Source organism: Actinia tenebrosa, unplaced genomic scaffold, assembly GCF_029948245.1.
Source record: "Actinia tenebrosa isolate PJP-AT-01 unplaced genomic scaffold, QUT_ActTen_1.0 PGA_scaffold17__23_contigs__length_9995812, whole genome shotgun sequence".
Taxonomy (NCBI): domain Eukaryota; kingdom Metazoa; phylum Cnidaria; class Anthozoa; order Actiniaria; family Actiniidae; genus Actinia; species Actinia tenebrosa.
This window is the reverse complement of record NW_028292577.1, coordinates 1,335,359-1,361,054: the sequence shown is the minus strand read 5'-3', so window position 1 is coordinate 1,361,054 and position 25,696 is coordinate 1,335,359. Positions and strand designations below refer to the sequence as shown.

General features: G+C 42.8%; 2 protein-coding genes across 3 annotated transcripts in view; one reads left to right on the top strand and one right to left on the bottom strand.

Moving 5' to 3' along the window:
* The window catches only part of LOC116308842 (nucleolar protein 11), a 33,300-nt gene that overhangs the window by 6,242 nt on the left and 1,362 nt on the right, over positions 1–25,696 (top strand). The window contains exons 11-18 of one of the 2 annotated variants that reach the window (XM_089031752.1): positions 645–717; positions 2,377–2,460; positions 3,290–3,397; positions 4,205–4,338; positions 5,603–5,648; positions 6,580–6,659; positions 7,506–7,616; positions 8,081–8,159. In XM_089031752.1, the coding sequence (XP_088887878.1) occupies positions 645–717; positions 2,377–2,460; positions 3,290–3,397; positions 4,205–4,338; positions 5,603–5,648; positions 6,580–6,659; positions 7,506–7,616; positions 8,081–8,159 (715 nt within the window). Of the gene's footprint in view, positions 1–641; positions 718–2,376; positions 2,461–3,289; positions 3,398–4,204; positions 4,339–5,602; positions 5,649–6,579; positions 6,660–7,505; positions 7,617–8,080; positions 8,160–25,696 lie in introns of both variants that reach the window. The other variant, XM_089031751.1, reaches the window with a different exon arrangement.
* On the bottom strand, positions 19,141–24,736 carry LOC148910182 (uncharacterized). The gene is made up of 2 exons (XM_089031959.1): positions 21,395–24,736; positions 19,141–19,236 (listed from the first exon to the last, which is right to left on the bottom strand). Exons 1-2 carry the CDS (start codon positions 24,734–24,736, stop codon positions 19,141–19,143), a joined length of 3,438 nt encoding a protein of 1,145 aa, XP_088888085.1.

Sequence of the window (25,696 nt, the reverse complement as noted above, 5' to 3'; positions counted from 1 at the left end):
GATGGCTCACACTTGTTTCAACATCTATTTTGAAGGGAGGTTGTATAGGGGTACACACAGCTGTCATTCACCTCAAAGAGCATGCCCTTTTTGGCCACTAGAGTAATGTACTTTGTACATATATTGAAAAATACACTAAATGCAAAATCATAACTGGGCCCTAAAATATAGAAATAAAAGCTGAGATTAAAAGGTATTCTGGGAAATGCCATAGTTGTTAATATTATTATATGTTTATTTGTGCTATGCAGTTGATATGAGATGCTAAAAGCCTGTTCAGATGACTTGCATTTAAAATATCTAATTAAAAGTATATTTCTTCCAAGAAAAATAAATTTTTATCATTATTTAGTGCGCTAACTTACCTTTTATCACACAAAAAAACTACCCGAATCCGCCATCACTGTTTACATTCTCGCATAGCTAAAATTATGTAGAATTCCAGCCACGATGCCAGATTTGATCATGTGACCTCTTAGTGCAAGTCGTCTATTGAGCCTATAAGTTTAAACTTAATTTATGTACAGTATTAAGCCATGTTTAATTCCATGAAGAAAATGACCTACCAGCTCACTGATATCATACCTTATTAATATTATTATTAATACACGATTATTACTAAATAATGATTTTTTATGAAGTAGGACGAATGGGACAGATGGCTTGACTTCCATTAGACCACTTCTTTGTATCCCACAGTTACCAGACCCCAGCAAGGTAATTTTGGCCTTATATAGGAACTTTTATTTGATTACCATAATATTCATTAATTGTAATTAGGTACAGGTAATACTTAAATTTGTGGGGTTTATTTCTTTACTTTGTATTGTGCTTGGGATTCCTGCGCACAAAAAGAAAGGAGAAGAAAGACTGCAGAGAAGAGTGCATAAACAGAGATCAGTGAACAGGAAACAAACTGTTCCTTTTCTCTACCTCGATCAAAAAAGGTTGAAGAGGCGAACAGTGCATGGTGTTCAGTGATTGGCGTTTGTGCAACCGAAAGGAACTGTGGTCATACTATTAAGGAGATAACTAAATAACAACTAGATAAATAACAACTGCATCAACCTGTCATCTATTAGGCCTTCACTAAATGGCGCAGGCATTGTTTAGGTATTTAAGAAGTGATTATAAAGAAATTCTTATTATACCCAACAGTTCCTTTCAATCAAGCAATGGCCCATCATCCACACCCATTTGCGATTCACCCCTTCAACCTTTTTGAAATAGTTGTATAAGATGTTTAGGAATATTAGTTTGCAGAGCTGAGATTTGAAGATTTCAATTAATTAAAGTGGATGTTAGCTAAGATTGAGGAGGCTGTTCTGAAGGATTTTATTCGTTGTTTTAACTTCTTAACAATCTGACCTTCTGAACTATCGACTACTTCAACTGCACTATATAACTGCACTATAACTGCACACACTGTGAACTGAACGTTTCTAATTTATATACTTTTTGAGCTATGTTCTAGAATGTTCTATTTGTTGTTATTTTTTGTAACTTATCATACCTATTTTTAACAATTTTCTAGAAGTTTCTGGAATGTGAACTTATGCATGACTTTAGGCATGAAACTTATCTATGTCTAGAACTTTCTAGAATTTCCTATTACTTGTACATTATTCTGGAATCTTCGGTTGAACAAAGGCTAAAGTCACCCCCAACCTTGCCAGTACTCAAGCCATGTCACATCCATTTCGAATTTTAATTGTTGCTTTATTTTTTTTAATAAGTTATGGCTAACGAATATTTGACTGGGATTGGCAATCATACTCACAAAATCATACAATTTGTTGTTGTGCAAAAATAGGATTTTGGTGGACACAAGTCAAAGTGTCTCCATAACATCCTTAGAAAAGACTAATGATTATTCAAGGGTGCCTATGTGCCTACATATATGGAATGCCATGGAAATGCCTTGATTGATGAGTCCACCAAAACCTTCTTGTCACAACAGCAAAATGTACAATATTTCATTCAAATGTGATATCCCTTGAGTTATCTCTTGAATCCTTTTCGGCCAAGACTTTTTATGAAATTGTCCAGTGTTACCCTGCAAGGGGACCAAAATAGATATCACCTAGAGGCAAATTACTAGCCATTTATTTAAGTTTTTACAAGTTGCAAAGAGTATGTAATGATTTTAATTGTGCAAATGCACAAATTCTTGCTGTCTGATTGGCTAACTAGTAAAAAAATAAGTTGTGTGGCCATGGTACGTTAGGCACACTGTAAATTGTAATCCATTATATCCCATCCTATTTCATCTAATTTAATTTTGTTCTCTTTCCTTATCATTCTAATATTAGCAGAGATAGACTTTTAATAAAATTTAATAATAATAATCAATAATTAAGAAACATTATTTTATAGGACCTGAAAGACTGGATGGAATTAATGCAAACAGAGCAATCCACGGAAGAAACAGTATTACAAAAGTTAACCAGTCCCAAAAAGGTACATATTTGAAGAGATCTATCACTTGCTAAAAGTCATTACGTACAATGGTTTATACTCATGCTAGGTGACAGACGTCATCAGATTTGCACAAAAGCAATGACAATTGCTATTGTGAGTTTATTCATCTTTAGTAAGCTAGGAAACTAACTGCCTGCAAAGTTTCCTTAAGTTAATGTGAATGAGCCAATTCTGTAAATGATGAGGTAGTGGAAACTTATCTGATGCGTCAAGAGAACATAAATAATAGAGGGAAACTTCTTAATAAGGTGTGTGCCATTTAAAATTCTTGGTTGGGCTGTTTTTAGTAACCAGATGCAGTTTGAATTTAACCTTACCCTACTGCTGTGCGTCATCAACTTGCGCCCATGTGCTCTTTCCGTTTTGTATTTAGTGATCGAAAATGATAAATGGAAAGAGCACGCACTCACTCAAGTTGATGACGCATGGGAATACGTAAAGGCGAAATTTAAACTGCATCCGGTTAGTAAAAATAGCCCATCCGGGGAATTTACGTGGCACACATATGCCCTCTTGGAAACATACATGTTTTTACTTACAATAATAATATAATTATTGTTCAAAGCTCTTACGATAACTGAATCTCCCATATTTTTGATTTTCTCCCTTGGTTTAAGGAATTTTTGTCCATATCATACAGCACCTTCCTACACAAAACAAATCCACACTAAATTCCAATTCAATCTGTGCAGCTAGTGCTGACAGATCAAACTAGACGTTGTTTCAGCTAGTATAAAGGTTTTTTCTTTATGATATTACAATATTATCATCCAAGCTTGTTGTCTGGCTTATTAATTATTTTTTGTAGATAAAGTCACCAAAGGAATTCCACACAGAGCTGAGAAAGTACCTAGACTCTAAATATTCCATGGATAATGTTGTTGATACTGTGAAGAAGGCTCCACTTAAGTCTAAGGTATTAGAAATATGTATAACATGACCTTATGTCCTATCCTTTGCTGCAAAGAAAGTTTAAAAAATTACTTGTATGTTACAGTGCAACCTGCCTAACCGTGGCTACCCAACTTATTTTTTTACCATTATGAAGTTGAATCCTTTTCTGCCAAGTGTTTTCATCAATTTAAAAGACTTTAAATTTTACGAAAGAGTCCAGTGTTCGTCAGCAAAGGGACCAAAATAGGACTATCACCTAGCCATTTATTTAAGTTTTTGTTGAAATGATTTTAATTATTTGTGGACACGCTGTTGAGTGAGTGATTTTATGGGCAATATGCACAAATTCATGATGTCTGATTGGTTAAGTAGTTAAAAATAAGGTGGGTAGCCACGGTTCTAAAGGTGCGTCACTCTGTAATAGTTGCTGTATATAATATGGTTAGGGACCATGGAGTATAGGTTTTGGGGGGGGGGGGGGGGGGGGGGGGAAGGGCTAATGTAAACCTTGGTCCAGGGGAAAACCCCAACCAATAAAAAGATGAAATCCAGGCTCTTGTAAATATGACTTCCATTGACACAGTTTTGAGAGGCTATTGCAACATATTTATTGCATTTAAGTCTGCATTTAATGTCAGAGCGTTAGGCAACTTATTATGGAAAATCATTTCGGCTAAAAACATCCACCTCCGCATTGTCTGATGATGTCTAATGGTATCTTGTTTGACTTATTCACAGGCAACCCATATGTAAAGTACAGTATCTCTGTAAGAACCAATAAACCAAGCTTATACTTACTAAAAACAATCTTGTGCTTATACATTTTCAGGATAAACTAAAAGGGAAATATCGGCTTTCTCAACATTTTGTATTAACTGTCCTGTCACAATGTCTAGAAGAAACAACTTCCTGGCCCAATGAAGCCCTCTCTTGCCTTATCCAGACACGATGTATTCCAGGAAGGTACAAAAATCTGCCCAAAAATATTGATTTAATGAAAATATAATTATTATCCATCCATAATTCCATTATTTGACTACCATTTTCAGAATGCTTCACAACAATCGTGTTTTTGTTTTACCTTAAATTCATTTCATTTATAAGTAAAATTAATCAATTTCAGAGTTTTTTTATGTCACTGCTATCTTCTATCAGAAATCCTAAGACAGTGTGTCCATTATTTGACAATTATTACATCTACAGTAAGAAAATCATTAATATTCAGAAAAAGCACTATCCACCAGATAAATCCTTAATCCAGATGGTGTGATTTGGTTGAGCAAAGCTCAAATAGAATTTATCCAATCGATTTTGCACTGGTTAAATCCTATGGATAACCGCCAGCCAATTGGCTCAGAAGGTTGAACATTAGACATTCGTTGGTCATGGTTTGAGTACCAGCCGGACCAACACTCAGGGTCTTAAAATAACTGAGGACAAGGTGCTGTCTTTGTAATTATAAATGGTTAGACCTTCAAGTGGCTTGATGTCCACTTTAAATGGCGGTCCCGTCTCTCCACACTTTATCATTACTGAACAATATTGGAGGGATGTCCCACTGAGGGCATAAAGAAACCCTGGCAGTGACCACTCTTAGTGCCTACACCTCATACTAACCATCACCTCTCATGTCTGTAAATTGCATGAAAAGCAATCTGAAACTCAAAACTTATTGTTTCCTTATATCAATATTTAATGGGCACTGTGTAAAATATTTATAACAGTTATCTGCCGAAGGCGAAGTGATTAATAGTGAATATTTACCAAGGTGCAAGTCTTAGAGGGGAGAGGTATAAGTATTCACCATAATCACTGACCTTGAGGGGAATAATTTTTTTAGTATAATTTTAGACTTCAATATCAGAGAAAACTTGAAATTCAGGATAAAAAACGTTTTATCAAACCTCGTAATCACAGCTGGGTTAGTGATTATCATCTCAGAATAACTGGTCATGATCACTACACCAATCACAGCATGTGAAACTCCATAATATTCAAGACTAAAATTATACTAGAAATCATTAATCATTACTGAAGCTCCTATACCTGTTTGCTAGATAGCACTTTTATCTGCTGTATAGTCTGTGCTTATTCATTGGATAACTAAACTTTCAGGCTTTATACAACTTACTCCTGACCAGTTAAATCTTATACAATGGGCTATAACATTTCACTTGATTCTGTGTATAATAGTATTAATGTCAGATTGGTATTCTTTTATTTTCAGTGCAAGTGCAGACCTTCTGAAGCGACTGACTGAGAAAAATGAGATAGTATGTCAGCCTTTTATTTTCATGTTGTATTCACTCAGTTGCTTTATGCTTAGTCATTTACATTTCTCTTCTTTTCTAAATCTGACTTTCCATTTGTCCATCGAAATTATATTTTTACAAAATAGTAAGTAAAATATTAAGTCCCTTTAATTTCCTCCTTAGAATAGACTTTGTTGTTTGTCGTGCACATTTCAGACCATGTGATGCCACTCTTGGGGGTTGACTGTTTTATGTGTAAATATTCTAACATACTAGTCATAAAAGAACAATTATCAAGGGAATGTCATGTGATCTGAAATAATGGACAATTTACCTAGGAGGGGAAAGAGGTATTAATAGTAACATGGTCGATAGAGACTCCGGCTTAGTAATCAGACACTTGTTTTCAAGATTTCTAGCAGCTGGACTGCCAGTGGTTTGGTTTATAAAAGAGTGATCCTGTATTTTATTTACTTTTATTTACTTATTTTTATGAGAGGAAAAAATGGTGTTCACAGTAAAAAAGCATGATCCTGTTTAACCCGGACCAACCATGCTGTAGGCTATGACCATACTTTAATAAGGGTTTGACATTTTTCAAGTAAAAGCAATATAAGAGTTAAGGAACATTCATAGGCCTTGTTCATGGGCAGCCTTCCTGCTCATGAGTTTAGTGCATGTGCACTTATTGTGATAATGTAATCCAAATGTTGTTGCATTGCAATGTAATGTTTTGATGGGCAAAATATCAAAGGAGGAGGTTCACTTCTCTAAACTGTTATAACTTTTTTTTTAAAACCGTAGTGGTAACCCCCATTTTTTTTCTTATTTTTTTTTATAAATAGTTAATATATATCAAGCTGTCAGTGTACCAATTTTGAAGAAAAAGTTATGGAAAACATATTTGCTCAAAAACATATGTTGACCAAAATCCTTGTATTTACCATTTCAGGATATGATATTGAAATGCCTCAACAACATTCAGGGCATCCCAGAATCCTCTCTTGTTTCCTGTTTGCAGTATGTTCTAGAGTAAGTACAGTTAGTAGTGATTCCATGTGTTCCATCATGTCTGCAGTATGTTCTAGAGTAGGTACAGTTAGTAGTGATTCCATGTGTTCCATCATGTCTGCAGTATGTTCTAGAGTAAGTACAGTTAGTAGTGATTCCATGACTGTTCCATCATGTCTGCAGTATGTTCTAGAGTAGGTACAGTTAGTAGTGATTCCATGACTGTTCCATCATGTCTGCAGTATGTTCTAGAGTAGGTACAGTTAGTAGTGATTCCATGTGTTCTATCATGTCTGCAGTATGTGTTCTAGAGTAAGTACAGTTAGTAGTGATTCCATGTGTTCCATCATGTCTGTAGTATGTTCTAGAGTAGGTACAGTTAGTAGTGATTCCATGTGTTCCATCATGTCTGCAGTATGTTCTAGAGTAAGTACAGTTAGTAGTGATTCCATGTGTTCCATCATGTCTGCAGTATGTGTTCTAGAGTAAGTACAGTTAGTAGTGATTCCACGTGTTCCATCATGTCTGTAGGATGTTCTAGAGTAGGTACAGTTAGTAGTGATTTCATGTGTTCCATCATGTCTGCAGTATGTTCTAGAGTAAGTGTACAGTTAGTAGTGATTCCATGTGTTCCATCATGTCTGTTCTAGAGTTGGTAGGGATTCCATGCCTTCCATCGTTCCTTTAAATGAAATAGGTTTTGGTATGTAGGTTAGTGTTAATCAAGAGTTGAGGGGCTCAATATGGTTAATTAGCCATTAATTAGCCATACCTATCTGCCCCCAACCCCCCCCCCCCAATACCCCTTTACTATCATCTCCATCCCCACCCCTCAATAATGGAATTTTGTCACTTTAATCTTAACAGATCCAATGACTCAGTGTTTGGTGATGAACAAGATGACTCTTCGGCTGGGAATACAGAAGAAGACTCTGTGGGGGATGGCTGTCCATTTGGTGAAAAAAGATCCAACTTACTGTATCCTTAAGCTCTTAAGTTCGTAAATTCTTAAGTTAACTGTACTGAATAATCAAGGTATTTTAAACATTTTTGTCAACTACAAACAATTAAATATTTCAAAAAACAATCTCTTTGTTCTTGATGAGAATAATAATACAAAACACAAGTCATTTCACTATAATTTCCTGGATCTCTGAATCACCTAAAATCTTTCTCCTGCGAAGGGAGAAAATTAAATGAATGTTATTCATGACGCAAGTTGTCGCATAGCACTTATATTTCTGCATTGAAATATAATTATAATAATTAATACCGTCAAAATATCACCCTAATGGGTGGGGGCTTATTAGAGGCTGGGGGCTTTTATAATTTATTTTTTGGTGCCTCAGACTGGGGCGTTGAGAGGCTGCAGGCTAGAGGACCCATAGTTGAGAGTGCTATAATCCATAATATCTTGGCTGTATTCCTTGACTTAAGTAAAGCTGCCATCTGCTCAGCTACCCAGTCAACGATGTGTTTATCCAAGACAGCATTAAAAAGATGAACTCTTCTCAGGTTATGGTAAGTTGTGGCTTGTTGCAAGTCATATCTACATTTAGATAGACCTTTGTCTTTGTTTTAATGGGTTACAATTTTTTGTACTACTAAGAAATAAATACCTGTGAACAAGAACTGGATGCAAAACCCCCCTCCCATCTCAATCCCCCTCCCACCTCAAATCCCCCCTCCCATCTCAAATCCTCCCTCCCATCTCAGTAGTATAGGGCATACCACTCCTGCTTCACCCCACCAAACACAGGCTTTTCCCACGTCATTAAGATTCGCGTAGTAAGTAAACTTCAAAATCATAGTAATTTTTAAATTACGACCCTGAAGACTTACCGCGCTGACGTAGCGCTGTATTTGCCGGGCGAAGAGGTGCGACATGCTATGTTAAAATATCGCTGTCATATATGCATAGGTGTGAAGGTTTTGTGAACGGCTTCTGTATAATTTGTCTACAACCTAAGGTAATCATTCCAAAACCCAAGGGTTTCTGGTGTTGTGGTAAGAAAATGCAAATAGAAGACGACACCTCCGCACAGTGTTACGAGTGTGGTAAGAATATTCGTAATGCCGTACCAAGTGCCACCAGAGAGCAATATTATGCCAACGGAGGTCGTAAAAAAACCCCATACAAAAGAATAAAATACTTTAGGGACTGGATGAGTCATATCCAAGGTTATCGACCGGTATATTTAGACAACGAAGTAAAGAAGAAAATCATAGACCATTTAGAAGAGGCAACCCCGCAAAGTCTACGGAAAACGTCGAAAAAATTAAAGCTAGGGAAATATTACAAAGCTATTCCTTATCTTTTGTCTGAAATTACCGGTAAGTCTATTCCCGAGGTTTCTGATATGAGCAGAGCCGAGTGGATGTTTTGTCGGCTGGATAAGGATATTCCTTATTACCCCGACGTAATTTACGAAATATTTTACAAAATTGACTCCAACCACCCCCTGTTAGGATGGATTCCGAGAAGATGAAATGTGCAGTCGAAATCCCCCTACGTTCTTTTCAAAGCAGATGTCTACTGAGCGAGTTTTCTTTGGAGCTCCTCCTTTGCCTCCTGGTAGATCTTTTTGCGAGATTCCTCGGAAAGATCTTTCACGATGGTTTTTTTATTACCCGACTTTAGCTCCCCGTATTTCTTTTCCTCCGCGAGGATCAAAGAGAACTCCGTGTCGTCTATGCGGCGGTCCCGCAAAGCCTGAAACACCAAGTCGGCGATGGTGTTAGCCTTTGCTCTTGCTAGGGCTATGTGAGTGTCGTGCTTGGATATCTTACCGGACAATTGCTTTATAATGCCTGTCGTAACGGCGGAAACAATGCCGCAGACGGCTCCAACGCTGGCCAAAGGAATGCCGACGACTATTCCAGGTCCGGTGAGTGAGGTGGCAACGCCGGTGCCTGTTAACGCCACGGACATGGAGCCGGAAGTTATCGCGATTTTATGTAGTATGCTTCGGGCTCTAGCATACTTTTTCCTGACCTCCTCATAGTGCTTCGTTTGACCCTCTAAGTAAGCGAGGATTAAATTTGCTTTATTCAAGCGGAAGTTCTCGGCGTTTAATTCTGTAGGACCTATGTCCTTAGTGGTAGTGTGATAATTGGGAACATCTGGGTACAACTGAGGTGCTGAAGGTATAACATCCATTATATACTAATGTACGACGCTTTTGGGAATGAAATTGAGGAGTGGCCTCATGGCGACAAACGTAACTATGACAACTGGAAAGCATTTAGGAAGATGTTCCCACATGCAGACCCTAGTAAGTTTGAGAGAAGACCTGATGGTATTTATTACCAAGGCTCCCGAATGTACAGCAATGAGGACTTGGAGCCAAAGGCGACCGCCAAGCCGGCACCCAAGCCTACGCATAAGGAAGCTACAGCCAATTTTCCAAGGAATTTATTGTTAACTACGGAAGATTATCCATTTTACAACGCTGAAGGTGGTGTAAACAACTTTGAAAAGCTGGTAACGCACCTGAAGATTTCAGTGGGTAAACAATCATTTAACGTAATACTAAGAAATATCTATAAGAATACGATGTTGAAGCATACGTCAGGTAAAGAGGCCAGGGAATGGTTAGCAGGGCCCAATATGCGGTATTGGCCACAGCAGTTAGACTTTGCTATTTGGGCTGCCACTAAAGGTTGTGGTGTTGCCGCGGACATGTTTCACATTTCATTTATGCGGTTTCACGTTGCCTTTACGGTAAGGAGGTTGTTGAAGGAGCTTAACGTACCCCTACCGGGAGATAAGGCATTTGATCCAATGAATAATCGCTATGACGTCGCAGCCCTGGAAAGGTTAATTAATGAGTTCAAACCACAGCAAAAAGATTTTCGTTATAAGGAGGGTAAGACGCATGGGCTGGGTATAGTTTACGTTTGGGGTGCCAATGGTGAGAAGCCAGCTGACTACGGGCATCAGGAATACCCAAGTAATGAGTTAGAGTTCGGTGATATGGGTGGTGATAAGGGTAATAATTCATTAATTACTAGGATTCAAACAAACTACCCCGGCACTTGGGATCCGTTTGTGTTAATGAAAGGAAAAGGTCTAAGAAACCTAGCCAGGATTAACCGTAGCATTGAAGCATTCGTCTACTGTACCCTGGGAGCGCAGGTAAATACCCGCAGCCCCATCGTTGGCGCCAAAGGTGCTTCGCAGGAGACGCAACAGGAATTTCTAGCCCTGTTTGAGTCCGCGATAATAGAAAATGATATATCCAAGTCGACGCAAAGATATCAATTAGCAGTGCAACAATCTAAAGTGCGGTTGGATTACGCCTTGTCACCGGGTTGTTGGTTGATGCCCAGCAATTTGGTTATTAACGTTAATTCCGTTGTGGGTTATAACAACAAGCTTCATACGGCTACTAAGGAGATGAAGTTTGGCGTAAACGACGTAAACTGTGATACTACCAAAGGCATTCCCCACTTCGTAGAGAAACCAAAAAAGGAACACGCAGAAAAACCCGAACCAAAGAAGAAGCCTCAAAAGAAGGTTTTGCCAACCATACCCGAGGAATATGACCATGACTTATTAAAAGCCGGGCTAGCAGCTGCAGGCGTTGGTCTGAGTTATTATATATGGCGATGAACAACCCCTACGTAGTTGGAGTAGATTGTGTCTATACGACTTACACAGGTGAGAAAAAATACACCCAGGCATCTTGGGTTGATGTTACGGGCATGTCCGTAAGCCTTAACTACTCAGGGAAGAAGCTGATAATATGCAGTATTTGCATTGGCACGAGCAGCCATGCCAACGTCGGCTTTCGCTTCCTGGATGACAATGGCGTACTGCAGCCCATGCGCGCGAAGACAAACAACAGGGAGCCTGCGCATTTTTCCGCAGAGCCCAACACCAACAGTAACGAAAATCTATCGGTTTGGACTTTCCACATAGGTCGCCGATTGCCATGGGAAGGTAAAGCTGCAGATACGCGTAGATGACACCGGGAGCGTTTGCATAAATAGCATAGAAAATCAGAGAGATGAAAAATATAACCACGCAACCATTAGCACTCTTACGGTAATGAGTCTCTAGAAGCAAACTATGTTTGCTGAAATATATGAACCCACACGCGAAGGAAGATTGGTTTTTACATTACCTAAGGGAAGAGGGGTACGGACCCAACAATGATTGGGTTGACACTGAATTGTGGGTGAAGGTTGGGGGTTTAGGATTGATTATATGCACTATTAGCATTGGCGTGGCGGATGAATACGGTATTGGGTTTAGGATCGTAGATGAGAATAACCATCCGTTGCTGCCTTACAGGACGAAAAAAAATAAAAGGGATTCGGCTCATTTCTCATATGAGCCCATTTGGAGCACAGAAGACTTAACAACGATAACTTTTCATATGATAGCTAATTGCCAATACGCAAAGCTTCAGATTAATACCGGTACGTCAACTACGTCTACTATTTACGTTTTGATAAATGCTATTTATTCAGGATCCAGCACTCCTTCGACGGATGCTACTTGGAGTCATAAGCCTATTAGCACTATGACTGCCATACCCCTGATACCGCATTACCAAGGCGGTGCGAATACTATCTTTACTTATCCCCAGTCGAGGATGCCTCGGGCGCCCGACGACTATAAGCCACCAGTAATACACAAGGATAAGATTAACCCTTCATCTTCTTCAGGAGTACCACTCCAATAGCGACGACCAAGATCCAAATGTTGTTGCCCACAAACTTTAGCAGTTCTCCGCCGGCCCTAAGTGCCAAGGAAACAACCGAACCCAGCAGCCCAGGAAGACCGGCTGCCATCTTTTTTCCCAAGTCCGTCAGCCCATTGCCTAATTTCTTTACGCCCGCGCCTGTAGCCTTAAGCGTGGATAGGATAACTCCTACTACGGTGCTAATAGCAACCGCAAATGCCAGCGGAATACCATACTTCAAAAGGGCTCTTTTTACCTTTTCCTTGGTGGTAAGCCCCAGCTCCTTTTCCAGTTTCTCCTTTTCCGCCCGCAATTCCGCAAGGCGTATTTCAAGTGTTTCTACTTCCTTTTGGGCTGCCTCCCTTTCCTCTTCGGAGCGCGCCTGGTCTTCAATTATTTCCTGCTTTTCGGATATGTTTTTTTCCAAATCTTCGATGGCCTGAGTCCTTTGTTGGATTTGCTCTTCTTTAATGTTGATTTCGGCAATCAACTGCCGCCGCTCTACTAAAGACCCCTCTATGGTGGTTTGTAATTTCCTAACTTCCTCCTGACTCATGTTTAGGTCCTGCAGGGCAAGGCGAAAGGCCTGTCGAGCTGTATCCCTTTCATCTAAAGCCTTTTCAGCTTCTCGTTTAATTTGTAGTATGCTTTCGTCTTTACTTTGACGTAGCCGCAGTAATTGCTTTTTATAGCTTGACTCCCTTTCCTTTAGCGTTTTTTCTAACGCCGCCGTTGGCGTATGTGATTTCTTAGCCTCCTCCAGGGCTCTTTCTGCTTTATCCCGATCACGTAAAGCCTGATCTAAGTGTTTTGTCATTTCTTCCATTCTTATGTCTCGTTGACTAAACTTTTTCTCAGCATTAGCAAGTAGTCGACTTTGCTTTTCGTACGCCGCCTCTTTTTCTTCCAACGCCTTTTGCAGCTCCTCGACGTGTTTTTCCGTTTCAACCCTTTCAGTCAAGGCTCTTAACCGTTCTAACATGCTTCTAGTGGCACGCTGAAAGCCTTTCAATCTTAAGACGTCCCCCCTAACGTTGCCCTCCTCATCGAAGAGGATTTGTGGTTTAGTCCAGCGGTCTTTGTCGGGAAATCTCAGGTCTTGGACGCTTATGAGAACCTTGTTTCCTCTTTCCGTGAGCTTTACGTCGTCGGCATCAAAGTTGTCGTAGCGCAGCTCTAACTCCCGCGCTGCCCACTCTGCGGTTTCCCGCGCGGCTGCCTCGGGCTGCTCCACGTTTTGAAGCTCTAAGTATTCGGGGATGGGTTTGCTTGGGTTTTTTGACTGCCACATGCGCCTTAGAGCGTTCTTAGCACTTTCCCATCTACCACCATATTTATTGTGTAAAGCTGCGTCGTAAACTAGGGGGTCGGTTTCCGCGCCTTTAGTCCATGCGTCGAATTCGTCGTCGTTAATGTCAACTTGACCTTCTTCAGTAAGGGGGTCAAAATCCGTTCCTTCTACTTCCATTATATATGATAAGCTCAAAGTTAAATCCCAACGTATTACCTAAGCAGGTTGGCGGACTGAAAGCAGAACGCACCTTTCACCGGGTTACATTTACGCCCAGCAGCGCAAAGCCAGGAGAAACCCTGTATGTAGGCGTGCCCCGCCTAACGGATAACCTAGTATTGGTTCCTGGTACCTTGGCTTTAAGGTTTGACCTAGCAATACAACCAAGCACCAAGGACAAGCGCTATACCGTCAATAATGTGGGTAGGAACCTCGTCCCTAAGATGAGAATCAAGTTCGCAGGGGAATCCCTCTTGGATTTGAATAGGTACGATTTGTACACCACGTATAAGGATCTGTGGCTAACAGCCTTCGACCGTGCACAAAAGATAGAGCAGGGAATTGGAAGCGTTATCCTTCGTAAGCTTCGCAGTGAAACCAACCCAGCGCCTACGGACTCCAGTGGAGCAACCGCAGTAGCAGACGCGACGAGGGTAAAGACCGCCTATGGTAGCAAGTACGTTATCCCTTTGGACTTTGAAGTGATTACGAGTCATGGTGCATACTACCCCAGACAGTTATCCGAGTTACAGTTTGAAGTAACCTTGGCGGACACTACGAATGTCATAGGAGGCATGGACAGCGCAATCAGTGGAGCCGTGGATCCCTATTCTATCACCAACTTAGAGCTGCAGTATGAGACCGTATACAGCGAAGAGCTGGCCCGTAGCGCCGGTATGGAATACAGTGCCGGAAAGGCATTCCTTTACGACCACGTAGTGATGTATATGACGTTTAGCTTCTTGGACAAGACGGACGAGGTTATCAACCAAAGCATTAACCTCCCCCGAAGAAGTCTCACGGGGTTAATGCTGGTGTTTGCCAAACCCTACGAGGCCGGCAAGCGCGACTCCGAAGCCTTTCATAACCCCAACATTACTAACGTCGGCGTGAATATCAACGGAGTCCCAAACAAGGTCTACTCGCAGGGAATAAAGCCCGAAGACATCTACAGGGAAGCAAAGCGCAAGTTTGGCGACCAAATTAGCCCCGAGGAATTCTTTAAGGATAAGTACGCGCTGTGGATCGACATGCGCACAACGAACGACGAAGACCTACATGGTCAGGGTTTACGTCTAGTAAATACGCAGGATGGCATAACATTGGAGATCAAGCGCAACAAGAACACCGATGCCGGCGACGGCGACAAAATAAACTGCTACGTTTTCGTGGTGTCGGACGCGCAGTTAAGCGTGGAAATGAATCAGTTAAAGAGTGTTGCCTATTGATGGCCATAAAAAATATGCTATATATACAATGCTTCGCGTATTTCAAAACAACGAAACCAAACTGCAATGCATAGTGCAAGGCGACAAACTGTACTTCAAAGCAAAGGAAGTGGCGCTAGCGCTGGGTTACGCAGACCCTAAGGATGCAATTAAGGTGCACGTTAGTGAAAAGTATAAGGTAAAGCTCAGCGAACTTAGAGTGGAGGTGAATCGCCTCCCCTCTTATTCACAGCCTAACTCCCTGTACGTAACTGAATCCGGGTTGTATCAATTGATATTTAGCTCTAAGATGCCAACAGCAGAAGCATTTCAGGATTGGGTTTTAGAGGACGTTCTCCCTACCCTCAGGAAGACCGGCAAGTACGAGATCGAAAGGCGGTTTAACACCGCAAACAAGTTAGTCTTTAAGATAGAAAACGAATTCGACCTACATAAAAAGGTAGTGGACTACATCCGCAGGTTTTACCCTAAGATACTTTTAGCACCCGGTCTAGGTGAACTGCAGGATTCGGACGGCAAACGTATAAAGTGCTGGCAGAAAGGATATCAACGCGGCCAACCCGACTTAATGATCTTGAATGCGCACACACATTACCGCGGTTTCTGTATAGAGCTAAAGACCCCAAAAGGCAATGGCAGGTTATCTGAGGATCAGCAACTGCTCTTACAGAGGTACAAAGAAAACGGCCATAAGGTGCTCATAAGCAGCGACTACGACGAAATCTGCAGGGAGATCACTGCGTATGCTGAACACCTACGAATTCCCTGCAGGTGGTGCTGTAAGGGCTTTAAGACCAGTGAGACTTTGGCAACACACTTAAAGATATTTCATAGAATATATGGACAAGGATAAATTTAACGAGTTAAAGTTCATACAAACACACTGGAGGGATTTAACCGTGGGGGAGATTTACGAGATAAAGAATTACGTAGTCTTTGAAGACTTGGACCGGCTGCGCTTGGTTTTAAAGAATAAAAAAAGAACATACACCCTTTGGGCACCCGATAGGATAAGGTACGCCATCGAAGGGCAGGACGTTACCCATGTTATGAGTCATGGTAAAAAGGATGGCAGGTGGGTATTCGACGTGGTTAAGTATGAGCCCGAGAGTCCTCTGCATAATTGAACTTCATACCTCAGTTCACTAGTACGTCTGCTAAAGTCCGCTGCGCTTTAGGATCCGCGGGGCACCAATGCCCGACAAAGGATCCTTCGGGGAATACCTTGCCGCAATGAAGGCAGGTGTATTTTTTACGCGGTTTGGGTGTCGGCGGCTTACAAGGGGTAATGCAGTCTGCAGGGGGTTCGCATGTAATACAGTCCATATATTGAAAGGGCGATCAGGAATCCTCCAAGGAATGCGGCTGCGTAAGCTAGCATATACTTAGGGGCTCTGCAAGGCCCTTTAAAAGGGGTCCTTATTATTCTTGTTGTTTTGTTGAGGTATTGTTGATCCCTAACAAACAACAAGAAAAATAAGATCAGGATTTGAAACTCTTTGCACAAACCCTGCTTTACTATCAAAGGCCCCTTACTACTTTCGAGCTTTCCTTACCGCCTCGTTACTGGCATGCCAAGCATCAAAGCGATCTAAGTACTCTTTAAAGCCGCCTTGGCCCTCATACAAACACTGCCAAATATGTTGGTCACTTCTTTGACAACCGCAGCGATCACAGGGCGCCTCCCAGTATTCCCTGTTCTCCCACCTTACGCCTTCGACGTGGTCAAACTCCGTGAACGTTTCGTCGATTTCTTTCTTGCGGCGCGTTAACTCCTTTGTGGTGTCGACCGGACAACATCGGGCGGCAACGTCGCCGTGTTTTAAACATGCTACGCCAACCAAGTCGTAATTGCCGAGGCATCTATGTCGGTGCCAGGCGTCGGTAACGTCCTCGTCGCAGCGCACGCATACGTTCTTTAAACAAACCCTTTTATTACAAGTGGTACTCCAAAGCCTGCGCGCTGCTAAACTGCTTATCGCAGTCTTCGCAAACGGTAACGTTGTTTACTTTCTTACTGCATACCCGTCTTTCGACGTGATATTGCAACCGCTGACGGCTGCTAAAACCCCTTTTACATTGCTCGCACTCCATTATATCTATGTGTTATTTAAGCCTCATAAGGGATACCGAATGAAGTCCTGCACGCTTTCTTTTGCCCAGCCCGCCATCGTCAAAAGAGCACCAAACCTTTCCGCGCGCTTCAGGCCGCACATTTCATCGTACAACTCCTGCACGCGCTCTTTTAACCGGTCTATCTCCTCCCTTTGCATTTCTATGGTGTCTCTTTTATCTTTTGCGTCGGCGACAATTCTTTGCACTGCTTCCACTGGCTCCATATATTTTAGCGAATAAGTTTAAATATAAATGAACCCAGATCACATGCCTTGTAACGCTCTGATAGTAGGACCCACCGGCTGCGGAAAGACCCAGTTCGTGGTAGAGCAGCTATTAGGACCCTTTAGATACCGTTTCGACTACATCGTACTATTATGCCCCACCTACGTGAATAACCGCACCTGGACGGGCATAGGAGTGAAAGATGACGACTTCTTTGTAGATATCTTAGACCCCAACGAGTTATCCAGCCATCTTAAGTTTTGGCACAAACAATTCCCTAAAGATACACAGACACTCCTCATACTGGATGACATTGCCTGCGGGGACGACGTAAAAAGACGCACCTCCGAATTAGTGAAGCTTGCCTTTAGCGGCAGACATGACAATATCAGCGTTTGGTTGCCTTCCCAGCAGCTTACCAGCGTCTCTAAGCCCTTCAGGGAAAACATAGGTTCACTTGTCGTATTTTATACTCCGAGCAAGTCAGATCTGGAAACCATCTTAAGCGACTACGGCGGTGAAATATCCAAGGAACAGTTACACGAATACATGCGGCATTTAAAAACGCACCAACATTCCAAGATGATCTTCTCTTTGAGGTTTCCGTATTCCATTAACATATATGGAGATTGAGCAGCTCTTAGATGAAGCCCCCACACAGTTAGATGAAAGTAGCCTCAAGGAACAACTCAACATCCTTGTGTCTTCGGGGAAGTGCAAGGAAATGATTGGCAAGGAACTTACCCATGAGCAAGTTAATAAGTTGTCAGAAGAGGAGGTTAAGAAGTTCCATAAGAGGTACGAGGCTGCCCTTGCAAGTAAGACCACCGACGCCGTCGCAGACTCCGCAATTAAGCTGGCCACCAAGCTTCTCGGACTTGCGCTGCCCATAGACGACGTGGAGCAACTACAGAAGGACATAAGCGAGGACTATGTCATCGCCCAAGAACTTAAGATAACCTGTGGGTGGTTGTCCTTGAAGTGCGGTAAGTTAATGGCAGTCGCCTCTGCGGCACTTCACGTAGCTCAGCATGTCGACTTGAAGGAACTTGCGGGCACCTTTGGTGCCTCTTGGAAGGACTTCAAGAAGGACAAAGAAGTCGAAAAGGTCTTCCAGGCGGCACTTGCTGAGGTACCTGATCACTTAGTCAAGTCGTCCTCAGGAATTACCCAGGTCGCCTCAAGTACTTAGTCAAGTCGTCCCTAAGTACTTAGTCAAGTCATTCTCAAGTACTTATCAAGTCCTTCAAGTCCTTAGATATAAATGAGTGAACCAGAGTCGAAGGTAGAGCAGCCCCAAGAGGAGCAAAAGATTACCAAGGCTAAATCTCCAGGCAGAGTCGCCGCCGGAAAGAAGCTCGCGGAGATGAACAGGAAGAACAAAGCAAAGAAAGAGGAAAAGGTGGAGGAAAAAGAAGAGGAATCCTTTATTAATCCTGGGTACGTCATTGGCGCGTTGGGAGTTGCCATTGCCGCTGGGAGCCTCTACTTTCAATGGCGGGCATCGCAAAAGGTGGAATTTAAGGCGCCTCCTGTCATACGCAGGGAGGAGCCCCCGGTAAGGAAATGTAGAATTCCAGAAATGGATTAAATTTATCACCATGTACCGCGGCGACCTAGAATTCTTCTCACCCCGTAATATAATGTCGACCAAATTGATTGACACCATTCAAGAAGCCGCTATCACAACCTCCATCATCGCCGGTATTGGCTGGGTGGGTAAGAAAGTCCTAAAGGAGGACCTTACTGAGGACCCAAGTAAGAACCTTAGCAACTTTGCTAAGATGACCGCTGCCGTTACCGGAGCCATTATGCTGAGGAATTACCTACAGAAGGAAAAATACCTACCAACGGGGCAAAGCACGAAAATCCCTTCTACCAATAGCATATAATGGCTAGCGTGGTCGTAGGTGGAGTCGTCGCAGCTTTAGCATTCACTGGAGCTAATTATGGTGGTCAGTATTTGGATAGATTAGTTAGAGGCGACAAAAGCGGAGAATTAGCTGCTGAGAGGAAAAGGCATGATTTAGCGCTGGAGAAATATCAGCGAGACGTTGCAGCTTGGAATGAAAAAAGACAAGCTTACAGGGATTGGTTGGACAAGAACTACCAAGACAAAATGCAGGCGGATAAGAACTTTGAAAATACAGACTACGCCTTTAAGCTTTATGCGCAAGCACACCCCGACTTTAGAATGAGAAAGCCTCAGTTTAAGAATTACTACCAGCCTTCTAAGAAACAAAAAGATAGCGAATTGGTCTTCGTAGGAGTCGCAGGGCTGGCAGGAGGCGTAGCTTTGACGTATCTGCTCTGAGCTGCGCTCAGATCACTAGAAGGGGACTTGTCCCCTGTAATATATGATCGTCTTTTTGGAAAGCGACAAGAATGACTTTACCACTTATCTGAATCCTCCCATCAAAGCCTGTAAGGTTCGGTTGGTTAGTTGCTCTTTGTACAATTCTTGGTATAATTTAATTAATGGCTTTGTCGTTGTGAATGCCAACAAACCAAAGTTGCCAGATTCCCATTACACCCCCATAACACTGGCTAAGGAGCTAGCAAAGCATGGATATACTCTTACCACAGGATTACCCCATGAAATGAAATTCAAGAAAAATAGTGGAAGCGCTAATTTAAAGGACAGTTCATTGGTAGAACTCCTGGGCCTTACTAGTACCACGATAAATAGCGGTAATACATATGATGTAAAATGGAAAGTCGCATCCTCTTACGAAGTCTATTGCGATTTGGCCAATAGTTACAACGATGGAGAAAAGTCTTCTCTTATGTCCAAGTTTCCACCTAAGGGTAATCCATTTGACCTGGTAGAATACACTCCCATTTCTTTAAGCTATGACTTATCTAATTTGGTAGAAAGCATAAACATCACCATTAAAGTGGACGGAGAGACGGTGGATTTTAACGGACGCAAGATCAATCTTGTTTTGGAATTCATATAATGGGCCGCGTAGAGGACAAACTTAAAAGGATTTACTATGGGCCTGAGGGCTATTGGAGAGGAGCGTCGGCTATCAAGAAACTTGCAGCCGCGGCCAGGGTATCAGAAGAAACGGCCAAGAATTGGTTTAAAAAACAAACCCTCTGGCAGGTTTATCTTCCCATGCCTAAGTACATTCCCAGGCCCAGTTTTACCGTAAATGCCCCCAATGAAGTTCATCAGGCGGATTTGCTTTTCTTACCACATGACAAGGTGAGAAGAAAGACCTATAGATACGCTTTGACCGTAGTTGATATCACAAGCAGATACAAAGACGCCGAACCCATAACCAGCAAGGATTCTGGGGAAGTCGCAGAAGCCCTAGGTAGGATTTATAAGCGCGTCTTGAAATGGCCTAAGCTGCTGCAAGTGGATGCGGGGACGGAGTTCATGGGCGTGGTTACTAAGACCCTGAAAGACCACAGCACCAAGATTAGGAGAGCCGAAGCAGAGTACCACAGGGGTCAGAGCATCGTCGAAAGATTCAATAAAACCCTGGCTGAGCGTCTCTTTGGGTACCAGTATTGGAAAGAGCTGGAAGATCCCTCCAAACGCAACAGGGAATGGACTCAGAGGCTCCCCCAGGTCATCGTGGCTTTGAACAACGAGGCGGCCAGGGCTACGGGAATGAAACCCAAGGATGGCATAAAAAAGAAACACGTGGAACACAAGTCCTACGTCAGAAGTTCGAGAGCGGTCTTCCCCCATGAAAAGAAATTAGGAAACGTCACGGTCCGATATCTCTACGGACCGGGTGAATTAGAAGGAGGATCCAAAAGAGCTACGGATCCTAATTGGTCTTTGGAAACTTACCAGATTCAAAGTGCAATAGCTAAGAAGGGTCAGCCCATCTTGTGTTATCTTCACGATGGTCCCACACGTGGGTTCATCAAAGAAGAACTGCTTATTGTGTGATGTCCAAATGCTATCGTGTGCACGCCGTCATCACACATCCATCGCTTACCGTCAAATGCGGATAGGGATACCTTCTCCTGCGTGACATTATGTATTCGATGCTTAAATGACCGCAGGGAATTCATGTGATGTTTTTTGGGTACTTGACTCCTTAAAACATCCAAGTATGACTGGTGCGTAAGTTGTTTCTTTACCACATACTTTTTTACGCCTTTTGCTTTCTTATCCGCGCCGTCCTCCTTCAAAACGCTGTACATTTTAGGCTTTAAACCCACGTATTCTACTATGGGTTTACCGGACATTTCGTCCTTCATCTTACCAATTACTTTCTTATTCTTCACGGAGTAAAGTGGATGTTCTCGGGGGTAACCAGACGTATCGTACTCATCTAGGTCCTCTGCGTAATCATCGTAAATGTTGGGGGTTTCTATTTCCATTATTAGGGAGTCGGTGTCCGTGTAAAGCAGGCGGCATTTATCACCGTACTTCGGTTTAAGCTTGTCATAGTAAAACTCGTACATTAGCAGCTTCGAACGCTCCAGCACTGCAAAACCCGTATACACGGGCTTATTCAGCAGCAAGTTGGCCTTCTTCATGTGTATTACGAAGAAGTTCAACATATCTACGTAACGCACGAACCCTGGTTGTGACACGCACCTTTCAGCTTCTTCACGGGTGTTAGCAATGCGTATGCTCACGCGCTTGCGAATGTTTTCCATTGTCTTTCCAAATACACTGTTATTCATCAACTTAAACAGGTTCTTCTCAAAGTCGTTTTTAGCTGCGGTTCTCTTTTGCGTGTTAAAGTCGATGTAGGGCTGCATCCATGGTTCCTGCGTGAACTTCAATACTCGGTGTATCTTCTTCACGCGTAATCCATGGCGTACGTAAAACTGTAGGTTGCGGTAATGCACCACGTACTTCTTCTTATCCATTAAATTTAGGGTTAGTTTTCTGTAGGGCTTGTAGTTTGGACACAAGCGCTTCTGTAGCGGTGATAACTGCTCAAATGGTATTTCAATTGCCTCGGGGGCAAGTGGGTAATCATCGTGTAAGTCATGTGATTCTGGAGGGTATTCCAAGTCCACCTCTAAGACGTATCCTTTAGAGCTATCAGGCTTTACGCGCATGTAGTAATCTATTTCGCGTGGTTCTACCCATTCGAAGTCCCTTACGGGAAGATATTGGGACATTGCCCACCCATAAAGATTGTTAGCATCCAGGTAAGATATGTAAGTGGTTGGCTTTTCGGCTTCGTATTCTTCCACTTGTGAATTATTAGCGCGCGCGTAACGTTTACTGGGCCCGCAAACACCACCACGGATGCCGTCTTCCATAAACCTGTACATCCCGTAGTCCGTTAACAAGTCCAGCTGCGCAGCTGTTTTCTTTAACAGGGCACTCCAAGAAAGCCCTGGCGCTGTGTAGAAGTTGGCTGGGTCTAACCCGTAATAAGACATCGACATTTTTCTAAAACTCTGAAATACGTCAGCTAGCAGTACAACGTCGGACAGCAGGTAGACGTCGTGGTAATCTCCTAAGTTCTTACATTCGTGTTTCTTCCATACTTCCTGTGCGTATGCATATTCAGCGTCGGATATCCCCGATTCTGTCAGGCTGCTGTAAAACGCTTCTTTAGGCGGCAGCTGCTTTTCTTTAAATCGCGCCCAGGAATCCATGTACTCATATGGATACACTCCTTTCCTTTCCGCGTCGTAATAATCTGAAATTGGTGAATCCTCGTTGTACTTTGCTAGGTTAGCAAGTGAGTCCGCCATGAATTGTTGGGAATCCAGGAATTTAAGTTTACCGATCGTTACGGACATATACCGTTCTTTGTTATTTGGTATGCACTTTACTTCGTGTCCCTCAACTCCTTGTAAGAGCAGGTGGGAATCGTACCCGCGAAGGTTGTGAAAGAACACGGGAATCTCCATCTCTGGATCCACGCGGTATCTACACTTCCAATGCGATGCGCCCTTGTATTCCCCGGTTATCTCACAACAGTCCATTACTTTATCCGTGTAGAAATCTTCTTCTAATGGCTCTCCACAGTGAAAACAGTGTGTGGAAGGTTTACCGGGTTTTTCTCCTTCTTTAGCATATCTGCCGCATTTGAAGTGTGCTTCTCCTAAGTATGCACCGTTCTTATCCCACGCTTTCTTCACTCGACGACCATACTTCAACAAACCAAGGTTACATACGTGACATTCCTGTGCTGCGTGGTAATTATTCATGTTTCCTTTCGTAACTATGGTTTTCTTAGTCCTCGTTAGTCTGACTCTGATGTCTTTTTCTTCTTCCTCCAAATATTCTAAGAACTTCTTCGCTGCATTGGGTCCGCGGTAAATTACGGGTTGATCTGCTTCTCCATCACACCTCACTACGACGTATCCGAATGAGCAAATCTCGTGTAAGGCTGTCTTCCGGGTATGTCCGGCGTCTTCGTACTCTGGTGTTAACAACGACTCAAAGTCTGCGTAAATTACGTAAGGTACTCGGTTTTGTCTTTTATGGTCGTTATACTCTAAATGCTTGTCCTCCGGTAATTGAATCCTTTGTGCTGGCTCCTCTGTTCCTCGACAAATCTTATCGTGTTTCTTCAAGGCTTTTACATCCTTAAACGGTAGTAAACACACATCACAATAATACCTCTTATGCCCGTCTTTACTGTGGGAGGCAAACAGGCGACTTAAGGACTTCACCCACGAATAGTGCTCACCATGGTAGAATAAGTGTATCCGCGTGCCTTCGTTGTTTGAAATATGTAATGGTACGATGGTTTTCTCTCTGACACCATAAACATTTATTGCTAAGTCGTTCTTTTCCTCAAAGTCGGGTATCGCACGCAATTGCATTGGAAATGTTACGTCCGTCCAATCTAAGTCGTCGCTAGGATATTTCGAGGGTCTAAAGGCATTTTCCTTAACTGGATATAATGCGGACCTTATTGCCCACTTAAAACACTCATTATCCTTATTTCTGACGCTTATTATAGCTTTCTTTCTTTCTATGAAAGTAGGTAGTGGTACGTAGGATCCTCCTCTAATCGGTGTGTAACGAGCAACATTCATAGTAGCATTTTCTATCCCCGTTACTGTCCAACCTGAGCCTTCTCGGGTATATTTCGCGAGTGACTCCAATATCGGATCTACTTGCGAGAATAGCCTCTCATCCAAATCCATCGATTCCAGAATGGTTAGCATCTTCGTGCGCAACCAAACTGTGTTTTCGGTGTCATCCTTAGCTAGATTAACCTTCACTACAACGGAAACCTTAATGGCACCTAATTCCTCCATGCTACTCTCCACTAACCTTTTCATTCTTCCTACGTTGGTCTCCCAATACCTTCGTAGGTCTAATATAGAAGTACCTGAAAGTGTGTATGTTTTGAAGTTGTATCGCGAGTCCATTGTATATAAATGGAATATTTTATAGACACCATTACGAGCATAACCCATACCACACCTCTTCGCCCGGCAAATACAGCGCTATGTCAGCGCGGTAAGTCTTCAGGGTCGTAATTTAAAAATTACTATGATTTTGAAGTTTACTTACTATGCGAATCTTAATGACGTGGGAAAAGCCTGTGTTTGGTGGGGTGAAGCAGGAGTGGTATGCCCTATACTACTCATCTCAAATCCCCCCTCCCATCTCAATCCCCCCTCCCATCTCAATCCCCCTCCCGTCTCAATCTCCCCTCCCATCCCAAATCCCCCTCCCATCCCAAATACTCCTCCCATCTCAATCCCCCTCCCATCTCAATCCCCCTTCCCATTTCAAATCCCCCTCCCATCCCAAATCCCCCTCCCATCTCAATTCCCCCCTCCCATCTCAATCCCCCCTCCCATCTCAATCCCCCCTCCCATTTCAAATCCCCCTCCCATCTCAATTCCCCCCTCCCATCTCAATCCCCCCTCCCATCCCAATCCCCCCTCCCATCCCAAATCCCCCTCCCATCTCAATTCCCCCCTCCCATCTCAATCCCCCCTCCCATCTCAATCCCCCCTCCCATTTCAAATCCCCCTGCCATCCCAAATCCCTCTCCCAGCTCAAATCCCCCCTCCCATTTCAAATCCCCCTCCCATCCCAAATCCCCCTCCCATCCCAAATTCCCAATTCCATCTCAATACCCCCTCCCATCTCAAATCCCTCTCCCAGCTCAAATCCCCCCTCCCATTTCAAATCCCCCCTCCTATCTCAATCCCCTTTCCCATCTCAAATCCCTCCTCTCATTTCAAATCCCACCTCCCATCCCAAATACCCCTCCCATCTCAAATCCCCCCTCCCATCTGAAATCCCCCTCCCATCTCAAATCCCACCTCCCATCTCAAATCCCCCTCCCATCTCAAATCCCACCTCCCATCTCTAAT

Excerpts from the sequence above, each read along its gene's own strand:
- LOC148910182 (XM_089031959.1), bottom strand. The coding sequence starts at position 24,736 with ATGGACTCGCGATACAACTTCAAAACATACACACTTTCAGGTACTTCT. Across the intron at positions 19,237-21,394 it reads ATAATGTCACGCAGGAGAAG|GTAATTCCTCAGCATAATGG; the intron begins GTATCCCTATCC and ends TTCCTTCTGTAG.